The sequence below is a fragment of the Medicago truncatula genome, chromosome 4 (genome assembly GCF_003473485.1).
Source record: "Medicago truncatula cultivar Jemalong A17 chromosome 4, MtrunA17r5.0-ANR, whole genome shotgun sequence".
Taxonomy (NCBI): Eukaryota; Viridiplantae; Streptophyta; class Magnoliopsida; order Fabales; family Fabaceae; genus Medicago; species Medicago truncatula.
This window is the reverse complement of record NC_053045.1, coordinates 21,644,215-21,656,174: the sequence shown is the minus strand read 5'-3', so window position 1 is coordinate 21,656,174 and position 11,960 is coordinate 21,644,215. Positions and strand designations below refer to the sequence as shown.

Genomic DNA, 11,960 nt, shown 5'->3' with positions numbered 1-11,960 from the left:
TTTTTTTTTTTTTTCAATAGTCTCTAGTCCTCTCTGTAGTCTCTTTTTACCCCTTTGAGGTATAAAGTGGTCAGTTTTGACATAAATAGTGAGTAGCCGACTTGGGAGAAGTTATCAACCTTTGGGATAAAATTAAATTTGCTTCTTTTTACTCCAATTTTTTTTTACCGTGGGTAAAAAGAATCTTCTTGGGGTATAAAAAGAACTAGATTTAGATTTAACCCAAGGGTTGATGATGTCCTTTCCCCCAAGAAGGCTGCTCACTATTTAGCCCAAGAGGGTAAAAAGAAAATAAGTAGATTTAGTGAATTCGAATCAAATGCATCAATTATTGTATGAATTCTATTAATAAAATGAGATGTTATATGTATTAATTTTGTTCACTTCTTTTTATTTGTATTTGCTTTTATTTTCTGATTTTGTGTTTAATGAATAAATTTGAATAAATATTAATTTTGTTCATTTCTTTTTATTTATATTTGCATTTATTTTATGTGAATAAATAAATTAGAATAATGTAAATAAATAAATTAGAATAAAGTAAATAAATTAATTAGAATAAAGTAAATAAATTAGAATAAAGTGAAAAAAATGAGAATAAAGTGAACAAATAAATTAGAATAAAGTAAATAAATAAATAAATAAATTACAATAACGTAAATAAATAAATTAGAATAAAGTAAATAAATTAATTTGAATAAAGTAGACTAGATTTTTGACCCGTGCTTCGTTCGGGTTTATCGTAAAGAGATTGACATACGAATACTAAAATTCAATATATAATAGTTAACGGTGAAAAAAAAACACGTGATAATCCATAGTAGACAAAATATCTTCGGATATATATAACCAAGTTCATTTGCGTTACTATAACATTATTTTAAGTATTTCAGTTGGACGCGAGCAAAATGTCTTCGGTAAAGAGCAGAATTCTAAATTCGGTAACAAGCATTATATTTTAAGTATTCTTCTCTCAAAAAAAAAAAAAAAGTATTTTAAGTATTCTAAATTTTCATTTAAGCCCGAAATATTTCGGTATTGCTACTTTTACGAATCTCTTCCACGGCTCTTTTTAACTCGTCACTCTACCTGCAACTGGAATCAATGGCAGCGAAGCTCAAAGAAATGGACGAATCGGTAGCCGAAAGCAAGAAGAAAAGGAACCATGGTTCGACTAGACTCTTTGTCTTCATTGCTTACCTTTTCCTTTTGATTTTCGTGGATTTCCTCTGTTTCATAATCTTCAAGATTGTTGGCATTTGATTCCTCGTAACACACAAAAAACCTTAACAAGGTAACCACACGATTAGTTTATTTATTAGTTTCATGTCATTAAAATTTAATTTTTCAAGCTTTTTCGATGTAATATGTATGTGTTTTTGATCTCTCTGTATTTTGATCTTGTTCAATTTTATTTGTTATAAATTTCATGCAACTATAAAATGAAATGTTAGTATTATGCTGTGTTGTTTTAGACTTAGGCCCCGTTTGGATAAACAGCTTATATAGATGCTTATAGCATTAGTGCTTATAACATTAGAGCTTATATAAGCTATTTATGTTTGGATATGTACACTAAAAAGTACTTACATAAATCGAAGTGTTTGGATGTGACATTACATAAGCAATTATCAAAATTTTAAATATTTTTAATTTAACAAAAAAATCAAAGAATTGAACCACAATTATCAAGATTTTTTTTATAAAATTAATCAAGGCTTAAAAAAACAATATTATAATATATTAATTATAATTTTATATATATATATATATATATATATATATATATTGTATAATCAATATTTGTCCTTAAAAAAAATATCAATATTCATATAAGACAAAATTAACATTAGAGGTGTAAATAAACATATCATATATATAGATATTAGTGTACAGTTTGTTACCAAAAAAAGACAAGTTAAATTTGTTTTTTTATTCAGTTTCATTTTGTTACGTAACAAAAAATAATAAAAATCTTCTTAAAAAAATAATAATAAATATCTTTGTTACGTGTGTTACTTTAGTAAGATAAGTATATAGTAATTTTGTTACTCATGCACCGCCAAAGATAACTAACATTATAATTAAAATATTTCTTTAAAAAAATTATAATTAAAATATATGTTTTGAAAAAGTGGATCCAGAAAGAATCGAAGGAGGTTACATAAATTCATAAGCTCATTGTTAAGCAAGAGGGTAAGCTGAAAATTTAGGCTTATTAAAATATGACATAAGCAGCTTATGAAACTATGATAAGCTATTTTTATTTATTTACCCAAACACCTTTAAAATGGCTTATGGGAGTATATAAGCCCACATAAGCTCAAAATAAGCCAATCCAAACGGGGCCTTAGTGTCTTTTGTCCTCGTGAGCTTAACTCAATTGGCATGGACCATGCATAATATATATGTAAGGTCTTGGTTCGAACCCTAGCCACTACCAAAAAAAAAAAAGACTTGGATCTTTTGGATCGAGCTTATGCAAAACAACTTATACAAATACATAAGCTTTTAATTTAGTTTATGAAAAAACAACAATTTTCGTTAGTGAGAACTTATGAATTAATATAAAAACTTATTTATTTATATAAGCTGTTTTTCATAAACTCAAAATAAGTCCAATCCAAACAGGCCTTAATGTACTTTTACCCTTAGCTTTTAAAAGCGATTTTGATCCCTACTAAATAAATAAATAGTTATTTAGCCCGCTAACTTTACAAAATGTTGATGCCATGTTTCCTAAACCGGGGGCCAAAATTGCTATTTTTTTAAAGATAAGGATTCAAAATTGCATTTTTTTTAAGATAATGGGCTAAAATTGCTAGTTTTTTGCATAAATGTTTTGTAAAGTTTGGGGGTTAAATTGTTATTATTTTATTTGGGGGCCTAGATTGCAACTTTTTAAAAATTATGGAACCAAAAGTTAATTTAAGTTTTGTTTTATATCAGCAAAAAAATTATAATGCTAGAGTGTCGATCGACCAAAGATTTTGTTTGTTTGGATAAACAACTTAGTTAAACGCTTTTAGAATAAGGCTATCTTATAATTGCTTACTTATAAGCCATTTTCTAAAACCAAAGATGAAACAAAGTCATATTATTTTCATAAGTTATTCTAAAGAGCTTATGGATACGAATGAAAACCAACTTATGGACATGTCATAAGTTATTTTCATAAGCTTTCCTGAGCAATCTCACAAGTCTTTATATCATCACATAAGTTCAAGTAATTCATTCCAAACAAGCCATTTGAACAATTATGAAGAAATTTTATTTTTTATTTCTACTAAGGAAGGTTTGGTTATCCTTAGGGAAGTTATGCTTCATTCAATGATTATGAAAGTCTAGCAGTGACAATTCCATCCATTAATCCATGATCCGTCCATTCATTACTCCATCGATTAGTTAAGAGAGTCTATGATAGACAAAATAAAAGGAGTTAAGGGGAATTAATAATTGTAAGAGCGGTAAGTAAGCGGAATTAACAATTACATGCTAAGTCTTTGCAGCTGTGTATTCCTAAAAATGTTTTCTTTTGATTTACTTCTTCCTCACCTCCTTTTAATATTGGCAGGATATTCTGTCTTGCATCCTATGGCAGATCTAATTTCAAGCTGGTCAGTTTTTCTTATTTCTCCGCTTTGAATAGATCCTAGAATGCAATACTTGAATACAGAAGATTTGACATATTCAGATTAATTGCATAGTTATTGCAAAGGTTATGTAATTCTGTTAACTATATTTTACATCACATGTCATGAGATCTAAATAGTTCTCAAGGGTACTGAAGTGTTACCCCTTGAATATATCATTGTTCTGTGTAGAGAAACGACTGTTCTATAATACCAAACAATTTTTGTTTTGAATATTTGATTATATTGTGACATTTCATCTGTTCTTACATCCAGGTCCAATAAAATATGTAAACAATGGCTTTATTTACTAGGATGAATATTTTGCTGTGACTATGATAAACAAGTATTACTGCTAAAGTTTATAGCCAAATATCAATGTTCTGAAATCGAACAGCTGGTTGAATTGAGAATCGGCCAATTCATCGGTTAGTTTGAATCCGCCCAGGTCATTGCGGTTGGTTTAACCAGTTTTCGTTTTTCCATGTTTTTTACTTTTTTTGAAGTTCAAAGATTTCGTTGATTAGAAACAGGAACTGGCCTGCTCATTGCTTACAACAGTAGTAACAGCAGAAAAATTAACTTGGTTTGGAGGGGCATTCCCCAACCAAAACTTAGTACCAACTATCTTGGCTAAAAAAGCAAGATTATGAGCTTCACTATTTAGCTCTCTGTTCACATGTTTAACCGTTACAAATGGGATTTTTTCTAATAATTTCCAACAAGGCTTAATTACCTTTTTGGTCCTCTAACTATTTAATTTGTATCAGATTGGTCATCTAACTAAAAATTGATTTATTTTGATCCTCTAAGTTTCTCACTGTTACTACATTTAGTCCTTTCTGTTAGTTTTATTCAAATAAACGTTAGGGTTTGTGTTATGTGGGTACCTGACCTCCTGTTTCACACATACATATGAGCCATAAGAGTTACCAATAATATCAGTCACTATTTAATCATAATACTTTAACAAGGCATAGGACCAAAATGATACTAATAAATAAAGTTAGAGGACCCACATAACACGAACCCTAACGTTTATTTGAATAAAACTAACAGAAAGGACTAAATGTAGTAATGGTGAGAAACTTAGAGGACCGAAATAAATCAATTTTTAGTTAGAGGACCAATCTAATACCAATTAAATAGTTAGAGGACCAAAAAGGTAATTTAGCCTTTCCAACAATCATAAACTACAGGTTCAATAGATATCACAACACTGTTCTTGTTGACACAATTGACTACTCCCAGTGCATCACTATTTACTTCCACACTTTGGATACCTTGAGCTGTTGCATATTATAAGGCCCACCTAACTCCCATTGCTTCTGCCAGCATTGGATCAACGTGAATATCCCTGCCTGGTTTTTTAGAACCATCCCCCAACCATTTTGTCCATTAGGGAAACAACCTACGTCAACCGACAGAGTATGTTGCATAACTTGATTTGTTTCCGCATTATTCCTGTTCCTGCAAACCTGTGTGGGTCTTAATTTTGCGTTTGCTGCAACGTGTTCCTGCACAAACTGCACTGCAGACTGAGCCAATCTGATTGGGTCTGTTGGAGTACCATTAAACACAGCCTGATTCCTAGCATACCAGACTTTCCACAGAATTGTACAAAAAAATTGTGAGCCTCAAACATCATTACAGTTCAGCCACTCTAGGATCCAGCAGTTTAGATCAACATTCACAGGGGGTTGTATGCCTAAAGGTGAGGCAAATAAGGACAAACATGCTAGATTACAATTCATATACAGATGGCTCACATTTTCTATGGATGAGTGGCAGAGAGGGCATACAGTGTCTAAATGAATACCTTTTTTTTGGAGATTTGCTCTAGTGGGCAGAATGTTTTTAGCAAGTCTCCACATAAAAGTTTTGATCTTGTTTGGGATAGGAGCCTTCCAAATATCATTCCATAATTTACCATCCCTGTCGGTTGATGGACCTGGACGGAGGTTTTCTTTGTTGGTGCACAAGAGATGGTATGCTGAACGTACTGATATGGGAATGCTGACAATCTTTAAAGCTTCTGCACTGTCAAAATCGTTTTTCCATGTTCTTACTGTACTTTTTTAATACCTTTTATTTATTTGTCATCCGGTTCAACTATAGTTGAACCCCAATTTTACCATGACCGGAAGTCTCGCAGGTTTGATATTCTGTCTGGTTTTCAAAACATTGCAAAATATAAAGGATTGATTGCAGAGATTCAAATTGCTGTTCACAGCTGAGTCATTTCTCTTTTACCTAGACATTGGACTTTTATACGTGGTTTGAGGGAAAGTGGTCCTTTTGAATTTCTGATAATTTAGGTCTCTGGATCAAAACACAACTCGATGGTGCACCTGGAGTCTCTATAGCAAATAATATTTTGGGAAAATTACATCAGAGGTCCTTTAAGTTTGATGTTTGTAACATATTGGTCCTTTAAGTTATTTCACAAACTTAAAGGACTTAAAGAACCCCTGGTGTAATTTAACCTAATATTTTGTAGTTATGTAGTAAACTTCTGTAAAGCATGATTTGGAATAAAAGGGCAACATGGTACACTAAAGCTCCCGCATACGCAGGGTCCGGGAAGGGGTCCCACCATTTAGTGTATTGTAGGCAACCTTACCCTATTTTTTACACAAGAGGCTGTTTCAAAGACTTGAATCCGTGACCTTCCAATCATATGACAACAACTTTACCAGTTCTGCCAAGGTTACCCTCAAAGCATGATTAGTTGTTTGAAGAATCCTCTGCGGTGCATTGAAAATATTAAGCACACTCATTTATTTTTTACTAATTACGGTTAAAGTCATTGAAAAGAAATTAATGGTGGGAATCTTAATGGAGAAATGTGTGTTATCTTCGATGTCAACATTTTTAATATGATTCCTTACTTAAATTCAATGTCTACATTAATTAATTGAATAAAACTATCATTATTCACATTAATTAATTTATCATGTGCTGAATGGCCCCATCAAAATAAATGAAGAATATTTTTAGGTTGTGTTTTATACTACCATATATTCCTTCTTTTATAGACAATTATCATGAGGTTAAATTGCTGAATGATGCTCCACAGTAATTTTTAACTACTTTGAAGAACAATTAAACTCATAATATTAAATTAAAACAGCTGCAAAACATTTAAACAAGCCACTTACACATCCCAAGTAGCAAGCTACTAGTGTGTGTACACACTTATTCTCATGGCTAGAAAGCAGTAAAAAACGATCTTAATAAGAATCACACGCTCACAAACTCAAAAACTAGGTCTAGCTATTGCATTCATGGATGAGTGAATTCATGGATTAACTGTTTCTGCAGCTCTACCACCTCCACCACCACTGCCAGGATTTGGAACCTCAAAGCCAGGGTTTGGAACAAATGTGTCATCGCCACCAGGAACGTAACTGTGACCCGATGATCCTGATCCAGCTCCAGCTCCTGAACTCGAACCTGATCCCGATCCTGATCCTCCAGTGCCACCAATAAATGGGTTATTAGGAGTAACTCCAAAGTGTGGTGGAAACCCTAAATGTCCAATGCCTGGATAATGTAGTTTCCCATGTTCGTGCTTGAACAGAAACTCAGGCTCTTTCTTGTCATCGTTGTCGGAGTTCTTAGCAATGCTGCGACCAGCAATTGCTTCTTGTGTTGTGACAAGGAGGATATTGAAAATGAGAAAAAGTGCAAAGAAAGAGTAAGCCTTTTGAACCATTTTTGAGATAAGAAGTAGGAGGAGGATTTAATTAGCTAGTGATGTTTTTGAGTTTGTGACTTTTGTGTTGGAGTGAATGCATTATATAATAAGTTTGATTCTACAGAGTTGAGTGAACATTGGCGGTGAGTAAATTGTGACATGATCGGTGCATATGCATGGAGTTATGAACACTTTTTTTATCATCAGTTATATTAGTTTTTATTTGTGGAAGACATTCACCAAAGTTATGGCGGCCACTAAATGATACATTTATGCACCGTAATTTATAGGAATATTATTTACTTTAGCTTCAATCTTCATGTTTCTTTGCTTTCTTTTGCTACTTAACTATAAAATTCCTTAAAAAAAAAAAAAAAAAAACTATAAGAGTGTGTTTGGATGGGGGAATCTTTTGAGGGAATTCAACTACTTTGAGGTGAATTCAAAAATAAAATTCACCTTAAAGTAGTTAAATTCCCTCAAAACATTACATTCCCTCAAAACATTCCTCCATCCAAACACACTCTAAGATATCTTCACCACTTGTTAAAAAATTGTCTCCTTACCCACAAATAAAATATATAAGGTTTGTTATCAACTTAAGAAAAAATCCTACAAGGTTATGTTCAAATATCAAATCGAGCACACTACTTTTTGAGATATTGTCCATTTTATATCTTTTGTATAGAGTCATAGTTTTTGTCGTTAATTAAGGACCTATTTTGTATAGATTAAAATAAAGATTTTCATTTAAATAACTTTGAGAATTCTCTAGAGAATTTTTAGTAAATGGTTTGAGAAGAATTCAAGTTGAAAAACTATGCATTTTAAAATAACTTTTCATTAATATGGTAGAAAAAACATATATAGACACTATAAATCATGCTCTCTCTCTTATACTATAAATGATTTTCTTCAAAAGAAATCAGTATTTGTTTGTCTGTGATAGTGGCAAACGGGGCCAGTTATGATTATTACAAGCGAAATTGAACTAGAAATCTCAAGACCGTTGTGCAAATGTTTTTATCGAAAAAGGTTTGAAAAAAAGACCACGAAATGCACAAAAATTCAGAAGAAGAGCCTGAGTTAGAACCAGAGCATGAATCTGAAATTCACAACAACCAATCATCATTATCACCAAGTTTTTGGGATCAAGACTTCCTTGATCGACTACAACATCCTCAATCCCAACCACCTACAAACCAAACAACAACCACCACAACACAAAACATTCATGGTTCTATAATGTATGAATTTCTCGACACCCCACAACAAAATATCATCCAACCAACACCATATACCACCCCGAGAAATGCATACATGCCCCATATCAGTCAACTTACCAAGAAAATTCAATGCTAAACTTTGATTAAAATGACCCAAACCAAGCTGGTCTGTCCAACACCAACTACTCATCATATAATGACCCAAACCAAGTTGGATCGTCCAACACCAATTACCCCCCAACAACAACCCACAATATGATAACCCAATGTACAACACCCCACCAACACTAACAAACCTACTATCTCATTTCTCTCCGAGTATTGACTTTAATTTTGATAATCCTGGTGATCAATCTGACTACAGTAATCTGTCTTTGGGTCGTTTGTCGATGAACTCCAATGAGCAATTTCTGAATTTCGGATGGCCTACAAGAGAACACGATGTGTCATTGACGTTGGGTGATAGTAGGCAAATAGAACCAACTACAAATAATGATGATGAACACCAACATGACCCTCAAGAAATTCATTGTGAAAGAAATCGCCGTCGAGTCACAAGAAAAAGGTGTGGGACATGACATTTTTTATAATAATTGTAGATATTATTGTAATTTTTTTTTAGGAAATTAAGTTTTTTCTTATTTTCTTTATCATTTTATAAAAATCTCGAAAGAAAAAATATGTTGGAGACAAAATATTTTTGGCTGTCCCACCTCATGGTACCTCACAATTTGGAGTTGTGGGATATTTATATTTAAAAAAAAATGAAAAATACCACACAATCTTGACTTGTGGGGTATTTAAAAAATATATATATATAAAGCACCTCACAACTTGGAGTTGTGGGGTACAATAAAGACAAAAATTTCGCCAATTTTCAGGGAACCCCACAACTTGGTGTGTTGTGGGGTGTTAGGTGGCCCAGAAAAAATAGGGCACTTCTGGAAATTTTTTAAAAAGTATGGCATTTTTGTGTTTTTGGCAAAAAAGTAGGGTATTAAAAAAAAATTCAACAATAATGCTAGTATCTATGGAATGAATGAAAGATGCATCAATAACAACTTTCAATCATGTTTGATTTAACTTTTATGTAGTTTTATAATTTTTTATTTTACCTACTTGTTTTTTTGTCTTTTTCTTTGTAGTTTGGTGGAAATTTTCCTGAAAAATGAATTTAAATGAGATAAAATGAAGATATTCATAAGTTTACCGTGTATTATTCTTGAAGAGAACTTTCGTAAACTATCCCGTATATTTTCCATAAACTTTCCTGTGTATTTCTAACAAAGATAAACAATATGAAAAATTAATTCATATTTGAAGAAAAAAATAAAGTTAGCAACACTACTCTTTTTTAAAGAAAGAATGTTATCATGTTTGTATATCTTTTGTAACCTTCTAAATATGAAAAAAAATATGCAAGAAAATACATGTTGTAATTGAATGATTAGATCTGAGAAAGAAAAAAAAAGCATTTGTTAGTAAAAAAAAATGAAATGATAGAAAATAAAGATAATAAGAAAAAATGATAAGAAAATCAGGATGGAGGAAGATGATATGTAAAATATTAGAGGAATAGTCATAATGAGAGAGAAAATAGCTTTTAATATATAAATGATAGTTGAAATTTGAAATGAGTAAAGAGAGGGAAATTTTACAAAGGTTTTTGGATAGTAGAGAAAACAAAAAAATGTGTTTTTTGAAATAAAATTTTAGGAATCTCAATGATACAAAAGTTGGATACTAGACTGCTGCATTTGGTAGTTGTTGGATAATAGGGCTGTGACTGTACATAGAGAAAAAACTAATTTTGTGAGTGAAATTGTCGAAAATAACCCTAAAAAGTGTAAAGGAAATGTCATGCTAAAAAAATAGGTATGGGTACTTAAGTAAAATTAATGTTGTTGACAACTGATATGTCAAAAATAACCTGCAATCTACTCTCAATATAACAAAACAAAATACTAATAGAATTACTTATTACCCATTATCTTTTTATCTTATTACAGTTGTTTTAGAGACATGAAAAAAAGTTATTTTGGACATATCATGACTTTTGACATTAATACCCATGTCTAACTTTTGAGGGATCTGATTTACTTCGTTACTTCTAAGGTTAGTAGAGATATTACAATGAAGTAAACTTTTCTCACATGGGAATCTGGCGCTGCATGCTATTACATAGGCTACACCCTATTTTCCCACTTTTCCTTCCTAAAGAAGCAAAATTAACATCATTTTATCATTTTACTTTAGTACTTCTCTATCTCAAAATCTTTCTCTCAAAAGTTCATCTCCTTATCCTTGCCTCTCTAGCAGATTTCGAAACTCTCCAACATTCACAACAGGTTAGTGCTTTTTGTTGTATATCTATATTGTTTTTGTATTTGTTTTTTTTTTTTGTTATCATTGAATGATTTTAGCTTGGTGTTGATAGAAAAGGAGGTTTTTTTCTTCCATGTTAGATTAAATGGATTTGGAATTTGAATCAGCTTATTTGATGGTTTATTTGTCTTCTCATTCTTTATTTCGACTTTAAAGTTTCTTTGATGTTAGATTAAGTGATTTTAGCTTATATGAAAGTTTATACCTTGCATGTTAGATTATATTCAAATGAATTTCTGATTTGCTTATTATACCGAAAAACCAAATTTTTCACAAAAACAATTGTTCAAAAAATTTGTTGATGGTTAAGTTTATGTGTTTTTCATGTTGTTAGAAAATAAAGGCGGTTTTTTTCCATGTTTTTATGGAAAGACTTGATTTTGTTTCTTCATTTAGAAGATATGACTTTTATTTAAAAGATTTATGTTTTATGTTATACTTGCATAATAAAATCTGAAATGATTATACAAACCATATATCAAAAGGTTGAGGTAGCAACTTCAAAGAAAGTGCAAGGCAAACGTGGATATAAGAAAATCATTGATGTGAACGACTCCAAGGGTGTTCGGAACCTAGTTGTTAGGGTTGTTGATCTTTGGACTGTTATCATCAAACAGAGACAGGAATCTATGGATATGATCATTGTTGACAAGGAGGTAATTTGTTTTCTATTTTATACCAATGATATATATTATATTAGAAGATCATATGTGAATATTGGTTTGTTTTTAAATTGGATGCAGAATGTGAAGATTCAATTTACTGTGCCAACTGAAGAACTTGCGGAACATAAAGAAAAGCTGGAATTGAATAAGACATATGATATGCAGAACTTTAAGGTGTTCAAAAATGAGCTTGTGGTGCTCACCCTTTCAGACTAGTAGACAATGATGTAACAATTATCAAACCAAATGATTTTCTAGAAATCCATGTTGCCAAGTATAATTTCAAAGACTTTGGTGAGATTCTGAATAGCAACTATCGGACGGATTTGCTAATAGGTAAAGGCACAAATTT

General features: G+C 31.5%; 2 protein-coding genes and 1 long non-coding RNA gene across 3 annotated transcripts; 2 read left to right on the top strand and 1 right to left on the bottom strand.

Annotated features, from left to right (window-relative positions):
- The first annotated feature begins 2,976 nt into the window (after positions 1-2,976).
- LOC11441893 (uncharacterized) lies at positions 2,977-3,901 on the top strand. The gene is made up of 2 exons (XR_003011261.2): positions 2,977-3,467; positions 3,575-3,901. It is a non-coding gene; the product is annotated as an uncharacterized lncRNA (long non-coding RNA).
- A 2,793-nt stretch (positions 3,902-6,694) lies between these two features.
- On the bottom strand, positions 6,695-7,421 carry LOC11438358 (putative cell wall protein). Its single transcript, XM_003605677.3, has one exon. The coding sequence runs from the start codon at positions 7,348-7,350 to the stop codon at positions 6,934-6,936; it is 417 nt and encodes a 138-aa protein (XP_003605725.1). The 5' UTR covers positions 7,351-7,421; the 3' UTR covers positions 6,695-6,933.
- Positions 7,422-8,824: 1,403 nt separating this feature from the next.
- Positions 8,825-11,944, top strand: LOC120579925 (uncharacterized). Its single transcript, XM_039832690.1, has 4 exons — positions 8,825-9,123; positions 10,744-10,906; positions 11,429-11,599; positions 11,687-11,944. The coding sequence occupies exons 1-4, from the start codon at positions 8,825-8,827 to the stop codon at positions 11,822-11,824; spliced, it is 771 nt and encodes a 256-aa protein (XP_039688624.1). The 3' UTR covers positions 11,825-11,944.
- The last annotated feature ends 16 nt before the right edge of the window (positions 11,945-11,960 follow it).

What these genes read in the sequence shown, in the direction of transcription:
- LOC120579925 (XM_039832690.1), top strand. Translation starts at nt 8,825, where the DNA reads ATGTACAACACCCCACCAACACTAACAAACCTACTATCTCATTTCTCT. An exon ending in CGTCGAGTCACAAGAAAAAG is followed by an intron (nt 9,124 to 10,743) that starts GTGTGGGACATG and finishes GCTATTACATAG; the next exon opens with GCTACACCCTATTTTCCCAC. An exon ending in CTCTCCAACATTCACAACAG is followed by an intron (nt 10,907 to 11,428) that starts GTTAGTGCTTTT and finishes ATATATCAAAAG; the next exon opens with GTTGAGGTAGCAACTTCAAA.
- LOC11438358 (XM_003605677.3), bottom strand. Translation starts at nt 7,350, where the DNA reads ATGGTTCAAAAGGCTTACTCTTTCTTTGCACTTTTTCTCATTTTCAAT.